Here is a 23175-nt window from a genome sequence, read left to right as displayed (position 1 = left end):
CGTTCCCCAAAGTGATAAAGTGTGAATTTCAACTTCAAGCTGTATAAAATGCCCAAATAAAGCAATCGATCTAGCCCATAAAAGTGTCCACCAGTTTTATAGCCCATATTAAGCCCTTTATTCTGTTTGAGACTAAGAAAATGGCTTACCGGTCCCCATAATGGGGAAAATGACAGCCTTCCAGCATTACTCAGTCTTGTTAGAAATATGGCTAGTCATACCTTAAGCAGAAAAGTCTGCCAACTGTTTCCCCCAACTGAAGTTCTCATCTCAACAGTCCTATGTGGAAACAGCAAACGATTTTAGTTACTGCTGCTAAAATCATATTCCTCTCACAAACAGAACTCTTCATCTTTTTCTGTTTCAGAGTAAATAGTACATACCAGCACTATTTTAAAATAACAAACTCTTGATAGTAGAATAAAAAACTACAACTAAACACCACATACTCTTCACCATCTCCGTGGAGATGCTGCTTGTTCAGCGGCAAAGAGAATGACTGAGGTGGGCGGAGCCTAGGAGGGACTATATGGACAGCTTTTGCTGTGCTCTTTGCCATTTCCTGTTGGGGAAGAGAATATTCCCCACAAGTTATGGATGACGCCGTGGACCGGACACACCAATGTTGGAGAAAGTATTGGTCCTTTTGCCCATCTCTTCTGCTAGAAGAGTTTCCGAATTATCTGCTCTTTCTTGTGAGTCTCCTTTTCTGATTTTTCATCAGGATAAGGTGGTTTTGCTGTCTTTATTTAAATTTTTACCTCAAGTTGTGAATTCTAACAACATTAATAGAGGAATTATTGTTCCTTCCTTGTGTCCTAAATCCTAAGAATTCTTTGGAAAGATTCTTACATTCTATGGATGTGGTCAGAGATTTGAAATATTATAATATAAAGGTCAGAAGGCTTCTGCCATTTCCTTGGCATCGTGGTTAAAGCTTTTGATTCATCAGGCTTATTTGGAGTCGGGTCAGGACCCGCCTCAAAGAATTACAGCTCATTCTACTAGATCAGTCTCCACTTTGTGGGCTTTTAAGAATGACACTTCGGTTGATCAGATTTGCAAAGAAGCAACTTGGTCTTCTTTGCATACATTTAATAAATTCTACCGTTTTTATGTATTTGCTTCCTCGGAAGCAGTTTTTTGTAGAAAAGTTCTTCAGGCAGCCGTTTCAGTTTGATTCCTCTGCTTATGTTTGAGTTTTTTTCTTTTCATTATGAGAATAATAAAAAAAAAAAAAAAAAAAAAATATTTTGGGTTGTGGATTTATTTTTTTCAGCGAAAAATGGCTGCTATTGTATCCCTCCCTCTCTAGTGACTCTTCTGTGGAGTTCCACATCTTGGGTATTACTATCCCATACGTCACTAGCTCATGGGCTCTTGCCAATTACATGAAAGAAAACAATTTATGTAAGAGCTTACCTGATAAATGTATTTCTTTAATATTGGCAAGAGTCCATGAGACCCACCCTTTTTATGGTAGTTATGATTTTTTGTATAAAGAACAATTCCAAATTCCTTTGTTGATGCTTTTTACTCCTTTCTTTATCACCCCGCTACTTGGCTATTTGTTAAACTGAATTGTGGGTGTGGTGAGGGGTGTATTTATAGGCATTTTGAGGTTTGGGAAACTTTGCCCCTCCTAGTAGGATTGTATATCCCATACGTCACTAGCTCATGGACTCTTGCCAATATGAAAGAAATTAATTTATCAGGTAAGTTCTTACATAAATTATGTTTTTTCTTTCCTAAGACATGGTGAGTCCACGGCTTGAGTAATTACTGTTGGGAACCAATACACAAGCTAGAGGACATGGATAAATAGGGAGGGACAAGACAGGCAGTCCTAAACAGAAGGCACCTACGCTTGAAGAACCTTTCTCCCAAAAGTTGCCTCAGCCAAGGCAAAAGTATCAAACTTATTTTTTTTTTTTCAAAATTTTACATGTAGAGAAGACCAAATTGCAGCCGTGCAAATTTGTTCCACAGAAGTGTCATTTTTGAAAGCCCAAGAGGAAACAGTTTTTGTGGAATGAGCCGTAATTCTCTCAGGAGGCTGCTGTCCAGCAGTCTCATAAGCCAAATGAATTATACTTTGTAACCAAAAATAAAGGAGTAGTAGCAGTAGCTTTCTGACCTTTATGTTTCTCAAAGAAACAAAGAGGGCAGAGGAATGGCGAAAATCCTTAGGTCACCTGTAAGCAGAATTTAAGAGCATGTACAACATCCAAATTGTGTAACAAACTTTCTTTGGAAGAAGGAGGATTAGGACAGAGAGAGGGAACAACAATTTCCTGGTTGATATTTTTATTAGAAATAACCTTAGGAAGGAAACCTAACTTAGTATGAAGAACCGCCTTATCGGCATGAAAAATGAGAGTTCCGAGACTCTTCGAGCAGAAGAGTTAGCAACAAGAAACAAAACCTTCCAAGACAAAAAAAACTTACCGTCTATGGAATGCAACGGCTCAAACGGAGCCAGCTGTAAAAAACTTTCAGAACAAGGTTAAGGTTGCAAGGAGGAGCAACAAACTTAAAGACAGGCCTGATTTTGACCAAGGCCTGACAAAAAAATTGCACATCTGTAAAACGTTTATGCAGTAAAACTGATAAAGCAGAAATCTGACCCTTCAGGGTACTGACTGACAATCCTTTCTCCAGGCCTTCCTGAAAAAATATAAAATGCTAGGAATTTTAATTTCACTCTAAGAGTAGCCCTTGGATTCACACCAATAAAGATATTTACGTCATATCTTATGATAAATCTTTCTAGCAACAGGCTTGCGAGCCCGAATCATGGTCTCAATGACCAACTCATAAAAACCATGCTTAGACAGCACTAAGCGTTCAATCTCCAAGCGGTCAGCTTCAGAAAAACGAGATTTGGATTAAGGAAGGGACCCTGAATCAGGAGGTCCTTCCTCAGAGGTAGTCTCTAAGGTGAGAAGGATGACATCTCCACTAGGTCTGCAAACCAGATCCTGCGATGCCACACAGGGCTATTAGAATCACTGACATCATCTCCTGTTTGATACGAGCAATGACTCGTGAAAGGAGAGCAAATGGAGGAAACAGGTTTGCCAACCTTAAAACCCAAGGAACCGCCAGAGCATCTATCAGAATGGCCTGTGGATCTCTTGACCATGATCCGTACTTTGGAAGCTTGGCGTTCTGACGGGACACCATCAGATCTAAACTTCAGCACCCCCCATTTGAGGGCTTAGCTGGAAAACACCTCCGGATGGAGTTCCCACTCCCCGGGATGAAAAGTCTGTCTGCTCACAAAATATGCTTCCCAGTTGTCTACTCCTGGAATGTGGATGGCAGATACACAGCAATTGTGGGTCTCTGCCCGCTGAAGAATCAGAGTAACCTCCTTCATGGCTAAGGAACTCAGAGTTCCTCCCTGGTGATTGATGTAAGCCACAGAGGTTATGTTGTCTGACAGGAACCTGATAAACTGGGCTGAGGACAACTGAGGCCAAGCCAATAGATTATTGTAAATCACCCTCAACTCCAAGATGTTGATGGCAAGAGCAGACTCCTGAGTCCAAAGGCTCTGAGCTTTTAATGAGTTACAGACTGCTCCCCAACCCAGCAGGCTAGCGTCCGTGGTCACGATCACCCAGGAAGGTCTCAGAAAGCATGTGCCCTGAGACAGATGTTCCTGAGAAATCCACAGAGAGACTCCCTTGACGACTGATCTAACTCTATTCTGAGATAGATCTGCATGGTCGCCATTCGATTGTCTGAGCATGCACAACTGGAGAGCTCTCAAATGGAATCGAGCAAAAGGAATGATGTCCATGGAAGCCAGCATCAGAACGATTATGTCCATACATTGAGTCACTGAAGGAGGAGCAGAAGCCTAAAGAGAGAGGCAAGAGGAAATTATTTTGTTTTTCCTGACCTCTGTCAGAAAAATCTTCATAAATAAGGAAATGTATGGTCCCTAAGAGCACTACTCTTGTAGCAGGGAAAGGGAGCTTTTTTCCAGATTCAAATTCCATCCTTGGGAACAAAGAAAAGACAATATCTGTGTGAGATTTTGCTTGTTGAAAAGATGGTGCCTGAACCAATATGTCGTCCAGGTAGGGTGCCACCGCAATTTCACTTAACGGATCACTGCCAAAAGAGCCCCCAGAACCCTTGAAAAAATTCTGGGAGCCGTGGCTAGACCAAATGGAAGGGCCACGAACGGTAAACGTTTGTCAAGAAAGGCAAATCTCAGGAATCTGTGATGGACCCTGTGAATAGGAACATAAAGATACGCATCCTTTAGTACAAGAGGGTCAGTTAATGACAACCATAGACCTAAAGGAAGAATGGAGCGTATAGTCTCCATCTTGAAGGATTGATCTTTGAGTAACTTGTTTAGACACTTCAAATCTAGAATGGGACGTAAAGTTCCCTCTTTTTTGGGAGCAACAAATAGGTTGGAGTAGAACCAGAGATCCTGTTCTTGCACTGGAACTATCACTCCCGGGGAGGAAATATATTGTATACATTTCAAGAATGCCTCTCTTTTTATCTGGTCTGCAGATAATCTTGAGAGAAGGAATCTGCCTCTGGGAGGAAAAGCCTTGAATTCCAATTTGTAACCCTGGGATACTATGTTCAAGAATGCCTCTCTTTTTATATGGTCTGCAGATAATCTTGAGAGAAGGAATCTGCCTCTGGGAGGAAAAGTCTTGAATTCCAATTTGTAACCCTGGGATACTATGTTTACAGTCCAGGGATCTGGGACATCTCATATTCAGGCTTGAGAGAACTGAGAAAGTCTGCCCCCCACATGATCCGATCCTGATCAGGGCAAACCCTTCATGCTGATTTGGAATCAGCTGCAGGTTTCTTTGATAGTTTCCCCTCGTTCCAAAACTGATCGGGTTTCCAAGAAGACTTGGATTGTTCCAGCTTGGAAGAAGGGGAAGGCTTTCCTCTGAAGTTATGAAAGGAACAAAAATGACTCTGACGTCCTTTAGGCCTATTCTTATCTTGAGGTAGAAAATACCCTTTCCCCCCATAATATCAGAGATAATTTCTGCCAAACCAGGTCCAAACAAGGTTTTGCCCTTGTAAGGAGTCGCTAGAAGCTTGACTTTAGAGGAAACGTCCGCAGACCAGGATTTCAACTTTAGGTACAGTATACCAAGAAAAACCTATGAAATGGAAGGTTCATCAAAGAAACTAAAGTTTTCTAGATTTCTTAGGAGTGATAACAGGGGTATCGGAATCATATAAAGTAGCTAAAACCTCTAACAATACACAAAGGTGTTCAAGCTTAAAGGGACACTGTACCCAAATTTTTCTTTCGCGATTCAGATTGAGCATGAAATTTTAAGCAACTTTCTAATTTACTCTTATCAAATTTTCTTCATTCTCTTGGTATCTTTATTTGAAATGCACGAATGCAAGTTTAGATGCCGGCCCATTTTTGGTGAACAACCTGGGTTGTCCTTGCTGATTGGTGGATAAATTCATCCACCAATAAAAAAGTGCTGTCCAGAGTACTGAAACCAAAAAAAGCTTAGATGCCTTCTTTTTCAAATAAAGATAGCAAGAGAATGGAGAAAAATTGATAATAGGGGCAAATTAGAAAGTTGCTTAAAATTGCATGCTCTTTCTGAATTACAAAAGAAAAAATTTGGGTTCAGTGTCCCTTTAAATCTGAAGATATCTCCCTCAGAAAGTCCCGATGCATCTTCCTCAGACTTATGAGAAAGGGCAACTTGGGAAACAGAACTGAGGACAGGCACCTTACTTTCTGAATTTCTAGATTGCCTCTTGCATTTTCCCTGTAATCTCAGAATGGCAGCTAATGCCGCAGATACCGCTGAAGATACCTTGTCAGCAATTACTGCTTTTAAATAAACTCCACTAGGAGTTATAGAGGAACCACAGGGCACTGCATGTGACACCATTGAGGCTTGGGATGTAGCAGGAGAAAACTGAAGTATTATTTTAACAGCATCATCCTGAGAGACATTAGGCTCAAAAATGTTACCTTTATTTTGCAAGGTTTTCTTGACACATGAAGAACAAAATTGCATAGGAGCTCAAATTACTGCTGCGACAAAGGCACTAAAAATAGCTTCCCGGTACACAGAGCACCAGAAATAACCGTATTTTCAAACCTGACAGTATAAAATGTTGCATTGTTTTATTTTACAGCAAAGGGGAAATGAATAAGCTGCTAAAATTGAAAATTCAGCCTTACTTTGTTTAAACTTGTATTGTTTTATCAAATAAAATGTGTATACCTGCTCCCTTGTCCGCATGTAGACAGTTAGAAGGTATGAGAAGACACAGTTCTTCACAGAGACCTTTGAAAAAGAAAGAACAGAGTAGCCCACACTCTGGCTTTTTAAACTAGAGCAGTAATTGGTAAGAAAACTCAGTAAGTACCTCTTTACGAGTGCCTAACTGCTTTAAAGCCACCACTACCCAACTGCAAGGAATGAAGTGGAATACGGCTATACCCCAAAACTTGTTTTTAGATTAAACTAAAATTTTTATTCCGACACCTAAACTTCACCTTCTCCTTGCACCGAAGCCAAAGAAAATGACTGGGGGTTGTGAGTAAGGGAGTGATACTTGGCAGTTTAAAGTGAATGTCAATTTTGATGCTAAAGTGCCCGGTTTTTAAAAATTTGATTAAAAACAGGGGCACTTTAATTCATCAAAATTTACATTTCACTCTTGTTGTGAAAAAAACCTTACCTTTTAATCTTCACAGCAGCTCCAGCTTCCTCCACACGTTGCAAAGCCTCTTCCTGGGTCTAAAATGAGGAATCTGGCTTCCTCCAATCACAGCGTTGAATCAGACACCGATTCCCCCAGGGGGGAAGCCGTGATTGGAGGATGACCTATCCATCATTTCTGATGTCAGAAATGGCTTGCAACGACTGGAGGAAGCTGGAGCTGCTCTCAAGATTAAAAGGTAAGTTTTTTTCATAACAGAAGTGAAATGTAAATTTTGATGAATTAAAGTGCCCCTGTTTTTAATCAAATTTTTAAAAACCGGGCACTTTAGCATCAAAATTGACATTCACTTTAACTGTGGTGCTCTTTGCCTCCTCCTGTGGCCAGGAGTGATATTCCCAACAGTATCTTATGAAAGAAAAATATATAGTTTTATGAGTTAAAGGGATACTAAACCCAAATTTGGTCTTTCATGATTCAGATAGAGCATGCAATTTGAAGCAAATTTCAAATGTACTCCTGTTACCAATTTTTCTACGTTCTCTTGCTATCTTTATTTGAAAAGCAGGAATGTGATGCATAGAAGCCGGACCATTTTTGGTTGAGAACCTGGGTTATGCTTTCTTATTGGTGGGTAAATGTAAGCCTCCATTAAGCAAGCACTATCCATAGTGCTGAACCTAAAATGGGCTGGCTGCTAAGATTTACATTCCTGCTTTTAAAATAAAGATAGCAAAAGAACGAAGAAAAATTAATAGGAGTACATTAGAAATTTGCTTAAAATTGCATGCTCTATCTGAATCATGAAGGAACAAATTTGGGTTTAGTGTCCCTTTAAAAAAAAAAAAAAAAAAAAAAAAAAAAAGGCTTTATTTCTGTTTAAATGCTAAAATGCTCTGGTCTTTTGGGGAAGTTTTGTCTAAAAATGCCCGGTCCTCAAGGGGTTAATTTATGTTATCACTTGATGAAAGGCTACAGACTTGTCTCTATCACAACCTCTTCTGTGCATTTTGAATTTTCCTTGTACCTCCGATCTTATTTTGCTGTACATAGATTATACGCTCCCATCTCCAACTCCATTTTTTTACAGGGTTGTTGTATACAAGTTTACATATGTTGTAATAACAATAATATTATTAACAGGGACATTAACCTTTTAATGCCATTAGGATGTTGTATTCCGTCCAAATTTTGCTGGGCTTTAGTGCCGAAGGACGGAATACAACGTCCTAACCGCTTGGCTTTCCTGAAGCCACTGGCGCTTCCCAGATGGGATCGCAATCTGGAGGGCGTGCCTAGCATCTATATTGAAATCTCGGGCACGATTGCAAGATTTCAATTTGTTTACATCGGAACAGTTTTAAGCAATGGGAGCTGCCATGTTGTAACTTAGGTTACATTCTCTGCTGTGACCAATTAGGGACAGTTATAAATAGGTCATTAGAATGTGCAACCAATGGCTGTGTGAAATACTATATATACATACACAACATATTTTATATTATCATCTGAAAGTGTTTAATGTCCCTTTAATAGGTTTCTAAAGCTTTTATTAAAAAATATTTTTTTATTGAGGGATAAGAATTTACATGAGAAAACACAAAATATAGGTTACAAAGCAAAAGAGCATGTACATCTTTTTACTTATGACTGGTTCAAAAAGCTCAATAATACCTTGCATACTCAAGTGTCAACCCGGGAATAAAGCCAACAAGGAAAATTTGGGGCAAACCTATAAACCCTCTTTTTTCCCCCTCAGTAGCAGCAGGGCTGCTCTTGGACCCAAATTAATTAACACTCTAAGCAGAGGGTTTTTGGGTAGAACAGGCCACTTTTGGACCTGGATTGTTCAATCATCCCTCCTATGTCTGCCAGGACCACGGGTAGGTCCAGAAAACTTACAGGTTAAAAGGAGGACAGAAAATGTAGTATGATATGGGTTTAAATAGAACAACAAACATTGTAATATCACAACTATGGATGATATCTGATAATATAGGGCCCTCTTTCGGGTCCTCAAAATAGGTATATTTTTATGCAATAAAAAAACTAAAATTATTATATGCAGTATATCTCTGAGTCAGTTAGCATGTTGACAGATCTATAAAGATATCCATTAGAGAAAGTTAGAATAAATCTATCTGAAATTAACAGGATAAAATACATATGGCAAAATGCCATGCTCTACCTGCGGCCTCAGAATATTATAAATGGCAGAAAATTATTGCAGATATTGCTATGATATGAACACATACACAGAACTTTTAGCTGTCAGTTAGTACATTTTACACCATATGTAACATGTTAGCGGTAGAATTGAATTATAGAAAAACATAATTTATGTAAGAACTTACCTGATAAATTCATTTCTTTCATATTGGCAAGAGTCCATGAGCTAGTGAAGTATGGGATATACAATCCTACCAGGAGGGGCAAAGTTTCCCAAACCTCAAAATGCCTATAAATACACACCTTACCACACCCACAATTCAGTTTAACGAATATCCAAGAAGTGGGGTGATAAGAAAGGAGCGAAAGCATCAACAAGGAATTTGAATAATTGTGCTTTATACAAAAAAAATCATAACCACCACAAAAAAGGGTGGGTCTCATGGACTCTTGCCAATATGAAAGAAATGAATTTATCAGGTAAGTTCTTACATAAATTATGTTTTCTTTCATGTAATTGGCAAGAGTCCATGAGCTAGTGACATATGGGATAGCAAATACCCAAGATGTGGAACTCCACGCAAGAGTCACTAGAGAGGGAGGGATAAAATAAAGACAGCCAATTCCGCTGAAAAAAAACAATCCACAACCCGCTTATACTTAAAATCAAAAGTTTTAATCTTTATAATGAAAAAAAAAAGAAATTATAAGCAGAAGAATCAGACTGAAACAGCTGCCTGAAGTACTTTTTTACCAAAAACTGCTTCTGAAGAAGAAAAAAACATCTAAATGGTAGAATTTAGTAAAAGTATGCAAAGAAGACCAAGTTGCTGCTTTGCAAATCTGATCAACAGAAGCTTCATTCTTAAAAGCCCAGGAAGTAGGAACTGACCTAGTAGAATGAGCCGTAAACCTTTGAGGCAGGGATTTACCCAACTCCACATAAGCATGATGAATCAAAAGCTTTAACCAAGACGCCAAAGAAATGGCAGAAGCCTTCTGACCTTTCCTAAAACCAGAAAAGATAACAAAGAGACTAGAAGTCTTTCTGAAATCTTAGTAGCTTCAACATAATATTTCAAAACTCTGACCACATCCAAAGAATGTAAGGATCTTTCCAAAGAATTCTTAGGATTTAGGACACAAGGAAGGAACAATAATTCATCTATTAATGTTGTTAGAATTCACAACTTGAGGTAAAAATTTAAATAAAGACAGCAAAACCACCTTATCCTGATAAAAAAAAAATCAGAAAAGGAGACTCACAAGAAAGAGCAGATAATTCAAAAACTCTTCTAGCAGAAGAGATGGCCAAAAGGAACAATACTTTCCATGAAAGTAATTCAATGTCCAAAGAATGCACATGCTCAAACGGAAGAGCCTGTTAAGCCCTCAGAACCAAATTAAGACTCCAAGGAGGAGAAATTGGCTTAATGACAGGCTTGATACGAACCAAAGCCTGAACAAAACAATGAATATCAGAAAGATTAGCAATTTTTTCTGTGAAACAGCACAGAAAGAGCAGAGATTTGTCCTTTCAAGGAACTTGCAGACAAAACCTTATGAAGAAACTATAAAATCATAGGAATTCTAAAAGAATGCCAAGAGAAATTATGAGAAGAGCATCATAAGATGTAAGTCTTCCAAACTCGATAATAAAATCTTTCTAGACACAGATTTACGAACCTGCAACATAGTATTAATCACTGAGACAGAGAAACCTCTATGACTAAGCGTTTTAATTTCCATACCATCAAATTTAATAATTTGATTTCCTGACGGAAAAAAACGAATCTTAAGATATAAGGTCTGGCCTAAATGGAAGTGACCAAGGTTGGCAACTGGACATCCGAACAAGAACCATATACCAAAACCTGAGTGGCCATGCTGGAGCCACCAGCAGCACAAACGATTGCTCCATGATGATTTTGAAAAATCACTCTTAAAAAGAAGAACCAGAAGGAGCAAAAAAATATAGGCAGATTAATAACTCCAAGGAAGTGTCAATGCATACACTGTTTCCGCCTGAGGATCCCCGGACCTGAATAGGTACCTGGGAAGTGTTCTTGTTTAGATGAGATGCCATCAGAACAATTACTGGAAACCCTCACATCAGAACAATTTGAAAAAACACATCTGGGTAAAGAGACCATTCTCCCGGATGTAAAGCTTGATTGACAGAGATAATCCGCTTCCCAATTGTCTAAACCTGGGATATGGATCGCAGAAACTAGACAGGAGCTGGATTTAGCCCAAGCAAGTATCCGAGATACTTCTTTCACAGCCTAAGGACTGAGAGTCCCACCCTGATTGACATATGCCACAGTTGTGACATTGTCTGTCTGAAAAAGAATAACGTCTCTCTCTTCAAAAAGAAGCCAAAACTGACTAACTCTGAGAATGCACGGAGTTCCAAAATATTGAATGGTAATCTCGCCTCCTGAGATTTCCAAACCCCTTGTGCTGACAGAGATCCCCAGACAGCCTCCCAACCTAAAAGACTCGCACCTGTAGTGATCAAGGTCCAGGTTGGATGAATCGAAGAGACCCGTAGAACTATATGATGGTGATCTAACCACCAAGTCAAAGATAGTTGAACATTGGAATTCAAAGATATTAAAAATGATATCCTAAAATCCCTGCACCATTAATTCAGCATAAAAAAACTGGAAAGGTTTCATATGAAAATGAGCAAAGGGAATTGAATCCAATGCTGCAGCCATGAGACCTAAAACTTCCATGCATATAGCTACTGAAGGAAATAATAGAGACTGAAGGATCCGACAAACTGAACCCAATATAATTGTCTCCTGTCTGTTAGAGACAAAGACATTGACACAATCTATCTGGAAACCTAAAAAAGGTGACCCTTGTCTGAGCAACCAAGGATCTTTTGATAAAAAGATCGTCCAACCATGTCTAAGAAGAAACAACAAAAGTTGAATCGTATGAGATTCTGCAGAACAAAAAGACTGAGCCAGAACCACGAGATCGTCCAAATAAAGAAACACTGAGAACCTTGAAAAGATTCTCAGAGCTGTCGCTAGACCAGAAGGAAAAGCAAAAAATTGGTAATGCTTGTTAAAAAAAAAAAAAAAAAAAAAAAAAAAAAAAAAGAGAATCTCAAAAAATGAAAAATAATCTGAATGAAAACAGAAGAAGATATGCATGCATCTATTGTATCTATTGTAAACAAATAATGCCCTTATTGACCAAAAAGGCAGAATAGACCATATAAACACCATTCTGAAAGAAGGAACTCTTATGACAAATCAAAAAGATTTTCTATCTTTGGGACAATGAATAATTTTGAACAAAACCCCAAACCCTGTTCCTGAAATGGAACTGGTATGAATACCCCAGATAATTCCAGGTCTGAACAGCGCCTTGAGACCCCAACGGGTAACCAGCCGTGCCTCACAAGTACCCAACACATACAGGTCTGAAACATACTTCAGAAAAGTGTGAGCCTTTACTGGAATAGATGGAATATGCTAGAGGGAAAAAAAACTTCACAGGCGTTTTACTCTGAATCCTATCCAGTACCCCAATCTTTGTTCCCCCTGATGATTGACGTAAGCTACAGTCGTGATGTTGTACGACTGAAATCTGATGAATTTGGCTGCAGCTAGTTGAGGCCATGCCTGAAGAGCGTTGAATATCGCCCTCAGTTCCAGAATGTTTATCGGGAGAAGAGTTTCTTCCTGAGACCATAAGTCCTGAGCTTTCAGGGAGTCCCAGACCGCACCCCAGCCTAACAGGCTGGCGTCGGTCGTTACCCAATTCCACTGTTTGAGCATGCATAGTTGCAGTGGTCTGAGGTGTATCCGAGCAAAAGGGACTATGTCCATTGCCGCTACCATTAGTCCGATTGTCTCCATGCACTGAGCTACAGAAGGCAGAGGAATGGAATGAAGAGCTCGGCAAGTAGTTAACAGTTTTAACTTTCTGACCTCCGTCAGAAATATTTTTTTTCTAACACCACATTCACTTTACCCTCCCGTAGAGAGACCCTAGTGCTTAGAGCCGGCAAAGAGAATGACTGGGGGGGTGGAGCTAGAGGGGGAGCTATATGGACAGCTTTGCTGTGTGCTCTCTTTGCCACTTCCTGTAGGGAATGAGAATATCCCACAAGTAAAGGATGAATCCGTGGACTGGATACACCTTGCAAGAGAAACATATAAAGCAAAATTATCAAATACCTTAAATGACAGTTTCAGAAATGGGAAAAAATGCAAGCCTCTAGAAACCAGAAGCAACTAAAAAGTGAGACTTAAATAATGTAAAAAAACTGGCGTCAAGTATGACGCCCACATATTTTTTTGGCGCCAAAAAAGTCTGTAATAAACACGAGAGAGTCAAAAATGACGCAACTACGTGAAAACTTTCAGTCAGACAAACGTCAATCTCGTGCCAAAAAAGTCTCGCTCCAAAAATGACGCAATAAATTCTAGCATTTTTTGCACGCGTGAGCCTAACAGCCCTCAATTTAAAGGAAAAAAGTCAATTGAAAATTTTAGGTAAGAAAAATATTTCATTCATATGCATTTTCCCAAAAAATGAAACTGATAGTCTGAAAGAACTGATTGACCTGAATCATGGCAAATATAAGTATAAAACATATATTTAGAACTTTACATATAAAGTACCAAACCATAGCTGAGAGTGTCATAAATAAAATAAGACTTACTTACCCAAAGACACTCATCTACATAAAGTAGATAGCCAAACCAGTACTGAAACGAGAATCAGTAGAGGTAATGGTATATAAGAGTATCTGAAAAGGGAGGTAGGAGAAGAAATCTCTACGACCGATAACAGAGAAACTATGAAATAGATCCCCTAGAGGAAGACCATGGAATTCAAATAGGCAATACTCTCTTCACATCCCTCTGACATTCACTGCACTCTGAGAGGAAAACCGGGCTTCAGCCTGCTGCGAAGCGCATATCAACGTAGAAATCTAGCACAAACTTACTTCACCACCTCCATGGGAGGCAAAGTTAGTAAAACTGAATTGTGGGTGTGGTGAGGGGTGTATTTATAGGCATTTTGAGGTTTGGGAAACTTTGCCCCTCCTGGTAGGAATGTATATCCCATATGTCACTAGCTCAAGGACTCTTGCCAATTACATGAAAGAAATATGGTTCAAGTATTGGATATATTATCTCAGCTATTCTTAAATTCCAATACTTGAATAAAGTTGCTGAAAGAAAGAGACATATTCATACCACTCAAAATTAGACATGCTTGGATGAAAATGTGTATTATACGGGGTATACTATTCCAGGTCACATAAAAGGGGGCTAAGACCATAGCTTGGAAGTCTAAACAAAGAGATAGGAAGTGTAAAAGAATACCAAGGCATTCAATCTCTATGTAACTATAGGTATATAATATGTTTCATAATGCAACGAGTGGGGAACAGTGGGCTCATATATAGTGTATCAAATAATCACAATGCTTGTATAGAAAACAGAAACACAACCCCAATATAAACATTTTTTGGTAACCATAGAAAAATAGCTGAGTATCTAAAGCTAACAGTATCTATTCATTTTCCCAAGGGACACTCTAAAGATTTGAGACTGTAAACTAGGAATAAGCTATCACTCGAAAGGCACAGATTAAGATGAGCTAAGGGGTTATGGCAATGTACATATCAATGTGCGTCAGGATCCAGCCGCCCTCTCCTGTGTAAATGTGACTACAGCAAGGTGCAAGAGGAGAGAAGAGCGAGCCTGCATCCAAAACATGCATACAATACATAACAGAGGGCCATGCAACTGCAACCACTTTCCCTTTTACATAGTCCCCATACGTATCACAGAATCAAAGAAAAAACAAGAAAAAAAAAAAAAAAAGACAGGAAAAATGGCAACCTAGCCTTCATGGCCACTGTGAAAAGTGTGGGGCACAGAGATCTGTCCATTTGTATACATTAACCCACTCCAGCTCGAACCGCTAGTTACTCCAAATCCTTGTAGACCTGTACATCCTACAGTTAATAAGTCCGGTGCCCAGACTACGCAACTATAATCTAATGTGGCGTTCCATTTGTACGTTGTCCCTCGAGTAGTATCCCTTTTTTTAAGGATAAAACTTGCCAAGTAGCAATACCGATACTGCCCTCTGCTGCCCTCTGCCACCTCCGTTAGACCAGGCTGCTCCCAGAATGTCTCCAGCAGATTTGCGATATCGGCCCATATATAGCACAGAAGGGCCGGTCGCTTCCTTCTGTGCTGAGACTATAGAGAATTAAGGGGGTTCTTCAGGAAGGTCCATCAATGCACACACCTCATTGCTCACCAGAGGTTGTGGGCTGTATGACAAACAAGTGTCTTGCTGCTGAGCTATAGATCTCTCTGTCACTAGTAACTCAGGCTCAAAGAGGTTCCTCTTTTCCGCCATGCGCTCCATTAGGGACTGTAAATCATCGAATCGGTCCAACATGTTTCTCTCAAACTCACTAAATAGGGCTTGTATAAAAATATAGGAATCCTCCATATTTGCAATTTAGATAGGAGAATTTACAGTATTATCCTAACACCCGGTAGCCTGGGGGGGGGGGCAAGGTTTTTCACCACGAGGGCTGCCCAAAACCTCAGCGGTCCAGTCTGCGAAGCTCCACAGCAAACAATATGAGTATTGTCCAGTCCAGCATAATTAGTTCTCTTGTACACAATGACACATTCTGTGCTAGATGGCATCTGTAAAGTTAGATATTGTGGCGGAAAGTATATCCTTTAGGGAGAACTCCCAGATTAGCAGCCATCTTCAGCTAAAGCCTGGACACGCCCTCTAAAGCATTTTTTATTCTACAAAACCATATGCCATACCTAGTTCTCCTACATTTCTGAATATGCTAGAGTGTACATTTCAGCATTTACCCCACAAAAACATAATTTATGCTTACCTGATAAATTCCTTTCTCCTGTAGTGTAGTCAGTTCACGGGTCATCCATTACTTATGGAATATTTCTCTTCCTAACAGGAAACTGCAAGAGAATTACCCAGCAGAGCTTGCTATATAGCTCCTCCCCTCACCTGTCATACTCAGTCATTCGACCAAGCATACGAGAAAGGAGGAACCATAGGGTACAGTGGTGACTGGAGTTTAATTAAAATTTAGACCTGCCGTAAAAACAGGGCGGGCCGTGGACTGACTACACTACAGGAGAAAGGAATTTATCAGGTAAGCATAAATTATGTTTTCTCCTGTTAAGTGTAGTCAGTCCACGGGTCATCCATTACTTATGGAATACCAATACCAAAGCTAAAGTACACGGATGAAGGGAGGGACAAGGCAGGAACATTAAACAGAAGGAACCGCTGCCTGAAGTACCTTTCTCCCAAACACAGCCTCCGAGGAAGCAAAAGTGTCAAATTTGTAAAATTTTGAAAAAGTGTGAAGCGAAGACCAAGTCGCAGCCTTGCAAATCTGTTCAACAGAGGCCTCATTTTTAAAGGCTCAGGTGGAAGCCACAGCTCTAGTAGAATGAGCTGTAATCCTTTCAGGAGGCTGCTGTCCAGCAGTCTCATAGGCTAATCGTATTATGCAACGAAGCCAAAAAGAGAGAGAGGTAGCCGAAGCCTTTTGACCTCTCCTCTGTCCAGAGTAAACGACAAACAGGGAAGAAGTTTGACGAAAATCCTTAGTTGCCTGCAAATAGAATTTCAGGGCACGGACAACGTACAGATTATGCAAAAGTCGTTCCTTCTTTGAAGAAGGGTTAGGACACAGAGATGGAACAACAATCTCTTGATTGATATTCTTGTTAGTAACTACCTTAGGTAAGAACCCAGGTTTAGTACGCAGAACTACCTTGTCTGAATGGAAAATCAGATAAGGAGAATCACAATGTAAGGCAGATAACTCAGAGACTCTCCGAGCCGAGGAAATAGCCATCAAAAACAGAACTTGCCAAGATAACAACTTGATATCAATGGAATGAAGGGGTTCAAATGGAACGCCTTGAAGAACATTAAGAACTAAGTTTAAGCTCCACGGCGGAGCAACAGACTTAAACACAGGCTTAATCCTAGTTAAAGCCTGACAGAAAGCCTGAACGTCTGGAACTTCTGCCAGACGTTTGTGTAGAAGAATAGACAGAGCAGAAATCTGTCCCTTTAACGAACTAGTAGATAAGCCCTTTTCTAAACCCTCTTGTAGAAAGGACAATATCCTAGGAATCCTAACCTTACTCCATGAGTAACTCTTGGATTCGCACCAATGTAAATATTTACGCCATATTTTATGGTAAATTTGTCTGGTAACAGGCTTCCTAGCCTGTATTAAGGTATCAATAACCGACTCCGAGAAACCACACTTTGATAGAATCAAGCGTTCAATCTCCATGCAGTCAGCCTCAGAGAAATTAGATTTGGATGTTTGAAAGGACCCTGAATTAGAAGGTCCTGTCTCAGAGGCAGAGACCACGGTGGACAGAACGACATGTCCACTAGGTCTGCATACCAGGTCCTGCGTGGCCACGCAGGCGCTATCAGAATCACCGAAGCTCTCTCCTGTTTGATCTTGGCAATCAAACGAGGAAGCATTGGGAATGGTGGAGACACATAAGCCATGTTGAAGACCCAAGGGGCTGTCAGAGCATCTATCAGCACCGCTCCCGGGTCCCTGGACCTGGATCCGTAAAAAGGAAGCTTGGCGTTCTGACGAGACGCCATGAGATCCAGATCTGGTTTGCCCCAACGACGAACCAGTTGAGCAAAGACCTCCGGATGAAGTTCCCACTCTCCCGGATGAAAAGTCTGGCGACTTAGAAAATCCGCCTCCCAGTTCTCCACGCCTGGGATGTAGATTGCTGACAGGTGGCAAGAGTGAGACTCTGCCCAGCGAATTATCTTTGAGACTTCCAACATCGCTAGGGAACTTCTGGTTCCCCCTTGATGGTTGATATAAGCCACAGTCGTGATGTTGTCCGACTGAAATCTGATGAACCTCAGAGTTGCTAACTGAGGCCAAGCTAGGAGAGCATTGAATATTGCTCTTAACTCCAGAATATTTATTGGGAGGAGTTTCTCCTCCTGAGTCCATAATCCCTGAGCTTTCAGGGAATTCCAGACTGCTCCCCAGCCTAGAAGGCTGGCGTCTGTTGTTACAATCGTCCAATCTGGCCTGCGAAAGGTCATCCCCTTGGACAGATGTGGTCGAGAGAGCCACCATAGAAGAGAATCTCTGGTCTCTTGATCCAGATTTAGTAGGGGGGACAAATCTGAGTAATCCCCGTTCCACTGACTTAGCATTCACAATTGCAGCGGTCTGAGATGCAGGCGCGCAAATGGTACTATGTCCATTGCCGCTACCATTAAGCCGATTACTTCCATGCACTGAGCTACTGACGGGTGTGGAATGGAGTGAAGGACACGGCAAGCATTTAGAAGTTTTAATAACCTGGCCTCTGTCAGGTAAATTTTCATCTCTACAGAATCTATAAGAGTCCCTAGAAAGGGAACTCTTGTAAGTGGTAATAGAGAACTCTTTTTCACGTTCACCTTCCACCCATGCGACCTCAGAAATGCCAGAACTATCTCTGTATGAGACTTGGCAGTTTGAAAACTTGACGCTTGTATCAGAATGTCGTCTAGGTACGGAGTCACCGCTATGCCTCGCGGTCTTAGTACCGCCAGAAGTGATCCTAGAATTTTTATAAAGATTCTTGGAGCCGTAGCTAATCCGAAGGGAAGAGCTACAAACTGGTAATGCCTGTCTAGGAAGGCAAATCTCAAATACCGGTAATGGTCCTTGTGAATCGGTATGTGAAGGTAGGCATCCTTTAAGTCCACCGTGGTCATGTACTGACCCTCTTGGATCATGGGAAGGATGGTTCGAATAGTCTCCATTTTGAATGATGGAACTCTTAGAAATTTGTTTAGGATTTTTAAGTCCAAGATTGGTCTGAAGGTTCCCTCTTTTTTGGGAACCACAAATAGATTTGAATAGAATCCCTGCCCGTGTTCCGTCCGCGGAACTGGGTGGACTACCCGCATTAGTAAGAGGTCTTGTACACAGCGTAGAAACGCCTGTTTCTTTGTTTGGTTTGCTGATAACCTTGAAAGATGAAATCTCCCCCGTGGAGGAGAAGTCTTGAAGTCCAGGAGATATCCCTGGGATATGATCTCCAACGCCCAGGGATCCTGGACATCTCTTGCCCAAGCCTGGGCGAAGAGAGAAAGTCTGCCCCCCACTAGATCCGTTTCCGGATAGGGGGCCCTCTCTTCATGCTGTCTTGGGGGCAGCAGCAGGTTTTCCTGGCCTGCTTGCCCCTGTTCCAGGACTGGTTAACTTTCCAGCCCTGCCTGTAACGAGCAACAGCTCCTTCCTGTTTTGGAGCGGAGGAAGTTGATGCTGCTCCTGCCTTGAAGTTACGAAAAGGCACGAAAATTAGACTGTTTGGCCTTTGATTTGGCCCTGTCCTGAGGTAGAGCATGGCCCTTACCTCCCGTAATATCAGCAATAATTTCTTTCAAGCCGGGCCCGAATAAGGTCTGCCCTTTGAAAGGAATATTAAGCAATTTAGATTTAGAAGTCACGTCAGCTGACCAGGATTTAAGCCATAGCGCTCTGCGCGCTTGGATGGCGAATCCGGAGTTCTTAGCCGTAAGTTTGGTTAAATGCACAACGGCATCAGAAACAAATGCGTTAACTAGCTTAAGTGTTTTAAGCTTGTTCATTATTTCATCCAATGGAGCTGAGCGAATGGCCTCTTCCAGAGACTCAAACCAGAATGCTGCCGCAGCAGTGACAGGCGCAATGCATGCAAGGGGCTGTAAAATAAAACCTTGTTGAACAAACATTTTCTTAAGGTAACCCTCTAATGTTTTATCCATTGGATCTGAAAAGGCACAACTATCCTCCACCGGGATAGTGGTACGCTTAGCTAAAGTAGAAACTGCTCCCTCCACCTTAGGGACCGTCTGCCATAAGTCTCGTGTGGTGGCGTCAATAGGAAACATTTTCCTAAATATGGGAGGAGGGGTAAAAGGCACACCAGGTCTATCCCACTCCTTGCTAATAATCTCTGTAAGCCTTTTTGGTATAGGAAACACGTCAGTATACACCGGTACCGCATAGTATTTATCCAACCTACATAATTTCTCTGGAATTGCAACCGTGTTACAATCATTCAGAGCCGCTAATACCTCCCCTAGCAATGTGCAGAGGTTCTCTAGCTTAAATTTAAAATTGGAAATCTCTGAATCCAGTCTCCCTGGATCAGATCCGTCACCCACAGAATGAAGCTCTCCGTCCTCACGTTCTGCAAACTGTGACGCAGTATCTGACATGGCTCTCATCTCATCCGCGCGCTCTATCCTTAACCCAGAGCTATCGCGCTTGCCTCTTAAATCTGGCAGCTTAGATAATACTTCTGTCATAACAGTAGCCATGTCTTGCAAAGTGATTTGTAAGGGCCTCCCTGATGTACTTGGCGCCACAAAATCACGCACCTCCTGAGCGGGAGGCGCAGGTACTGACACGTGAGGAGAGTTAGTCGGCATAACTTCCCCCTCGTCGTCTGGTGATAATTTCTTTACATGTAAAGATTGACTTTTATTCAAAGTAGCATCAATGCAATTGGTACACAAATTTCTATTGGGCTCCACATTGGCCTTTAAACATAGTGAACAAAGAGATTCATCTAAGTCAGACATGTTTAAACAAACTAGCAATGAGACTAGCAAACTTGGAAATACTTTTCAAAATTAATTTACAAGCAATATAAAAAACGTTACTGTGCCTTTAAGAAGCACAGAAAAACTGACAGTTGAAATAACAATGAACAAAAATAGTTATAGCAACCAAATTTTCACAGTAAATGTATTAAGTTAGCAAAGGATTGCACCCACCAGCAAATGGATGATTAACCCCTTAGTACCCAAAAACGGATAACAATTATATAATTAACGTTTTTCTCACAGTCAAATACACTGTCACAGGACTACTGTGACTGATTACCTCCCTCAAAATGGATTTTGAAGACCCCTGAGCTCTCTAGAGACGATCTGGATCATGGAGGATGAAGTAGACAGATTGTGACTGAATTTTTACTGCGCAAAAAAGCGCTAAAATAGGCCCCTCCCACTCATATTACAACAGTGGGGAAGCTCAGAAACTGTTTCTATGCAGAAAACAAAAATGGCCATGTGGTAAAAATCAAGCCCCAATAAGTTTTATCACCAAGTACCTCACAAAAAACTTTTAACATGCCAGTAAACGTTTTAAACATACATTTGAAAGTTATGTATTATTATTATTAATAAGCCTGCTACCAGTCGCATTTACTGCAGTTAAGGCTCATACATTATTCCAGTATTTACAGTATTTTCAGAGTCAATTCCATTCCTTAGAAAATACATTCAGTGCACACACACACACACACATCAGCCTAATACCAGTCGCTATCGCTGCATTTAAGGCTGAACTTACTTTACAATGGCATCAGCAGTATTTTCTCAGTCAATTCCATTCCTCAGAAAATAATTCACTGCACATACCTATTTGTTGCATGCTATTCCCCTTTTCTGAAGTTACCTCACTTTTCCTCAGATGAGAAACAGCCAGTGGGTCTTAGTTACGTCTGCTAAGACCATAGAAAAAACCCAGGCAGATTCTTCTTCTAAAGCTGCCTGAGAATAAACAGCACACTCCGGTGCCATTTAAAAAAAACAAACTTTTGATTGTAGAAATAAACTAAGTTAAAAAACACCACATATCTCTCACAGCTTCCTATCTAGTTAGGCTGCAAGAGAATGACTGAGTATGACAGGTGAGGGGAGGAGCTATATAGCAAGCTCTGCTGGGTAATTCTCTTGCAGTTTTCTGTTAGGAAGAGAAATATTCCATAAGTAATGGATGACCCGTGGACTGACTACACTTAACAGGAGAAAACTCTTTTCTATTACAATTTATAAATACTATAGTTAAGGAAGAAAATAACAATGGAAAAACAAATACTAACCTCATGTCCAAGCCTGATAGCAGCTTCTGTAAAATTCCTCCGCTCTCTCTCAAAGTTTCTTTTTTGTTCATTAAATAATTTCAACTCTTGTTTAAGACGCTCATTATCTTCTAAAGCATAGCAATCCTGCAGAAGCGCTGAGGTATCATCATCACTTGGTACACCAAGTTGTTTCTGCACATGAAAATAAATATGGGCTTACACTACCTATGGAAAGTGGTCACAGAATTGAAAGGGTACCACCAAACTAAGTCAAGCACCCCCCTTCCATATATTTTAGTGGCATCAGCAGCAGTTTCCAGACTAACTCAGATGGATACACAGATATTTGTTACAGTGCTACAGGTTAAGGATTACTTTATATTGTATACTGTATGTAAAGGGACACAGGGCAAAATTAAAAACATGCAATTTGAAATAATTTCCAAATTACTTACATTGTCAAATTGTGCAGTCTTTATATGCACACTTTGAGGCACCAGCTTCTACTGAGCATATGCAAGAGCTCACAGTATATACGTATAAGTCTGTTTGGCTGATGGCTGTCACATAATACAGAGTATAGGGAAATGAATGGAAACTTTAAAACTTGTCAAAAAAAAATAAATCACAACAATGCAACACCACAACTTGAATTTCAAAATGAAAAGTAGTTTCTTTTTTATTTTTTTGTAATGCAATTTAAATGGTCCTTTATATATAAAACAAAGGCTTAAGTATCGTTGTATGCTAAAAATCATAATAAATGCATTTTTAATCTTAATCTAAATGTTAACATATATAAATAATAGGGTACCCTATACATAGTAAAAGCAAAAATTAAAACAAAAACAGAGGCTAAGAGTAAGTCAATTTCTCACACTCCTCAAAAATGAGGAAATAGCCAATAAACCTGTGACTAAAACATTATATTAATAATGATAAATCATAGTCCCAAGTGATTGTCCTTGTGAACAGTGACATCCTTAATAGGTGTCCTCTAAAGGTGAAAAGTCTTAAAATTGTGTCCAGTTTCAAAATGATTGTCCAAAACCCCCCCCCCCAAAAAGTAAAAAAAAATTAAAAATAACAAAGAAATAGTAAAAACTAGTGAAAAAATATGGTGAAGTCCAGTGATATTTGTACATGTGAAAACAAAAATTACATAGTGCAATATTGATAAACTCAATAAAGGCTTAGTTAGAAATAGGCTTACCCTGTGTTTAGACTCGAGCAGTGACTGTTTGGATCGTTTATATTGACGCGTTTCGGCCCAAGCTGGGCCTTTCTCAAGATGTCAACTGCTAGTAATAGTCTGGCTTAAATAGCCTATATTGGCCAATCA

General features: G+C 40.3%; 1 protein-coding gene across 1 annotated transcript in view; it reads right to left on the bottom strand.

Moving 5' to 3' along the window:
- Positions 1 to 23175, bottom strand: part of SSX2IP (SSX family member 2 interacting protein) — a 117446-nt gene that overhangs the window by 46003 nt on the left and 48268 nt on the right. Inside the window, exon 7 of the mRNA XM_053693161.1 lies at positions 21852 to 22025. Within this exon, the coding sequence (XP_053549136.1) occupies positions 21852 to 22025 (174 nt within the window). The remainder of the gene's footprint in view (positions 1 to 21851; positions 22026 to 23175) is intronic.

This window comes from Bombina bombina, chromosome 10 (assembly GCF_027579735.1).
Source record: "Bombina bombina isolate aBomBom1 chromosome 10, aBomBom1.pri, whole genome shotgun sequence".
Lineage (NCBI taxonomy): Eukaryota > Metazoa > Chordata > Amphibia > Anura > Bombinatoridae > Bombina > Bombina bombina.
This window is presented reverse-complemented; position numbering and strand designations above follow the sequence as displayed.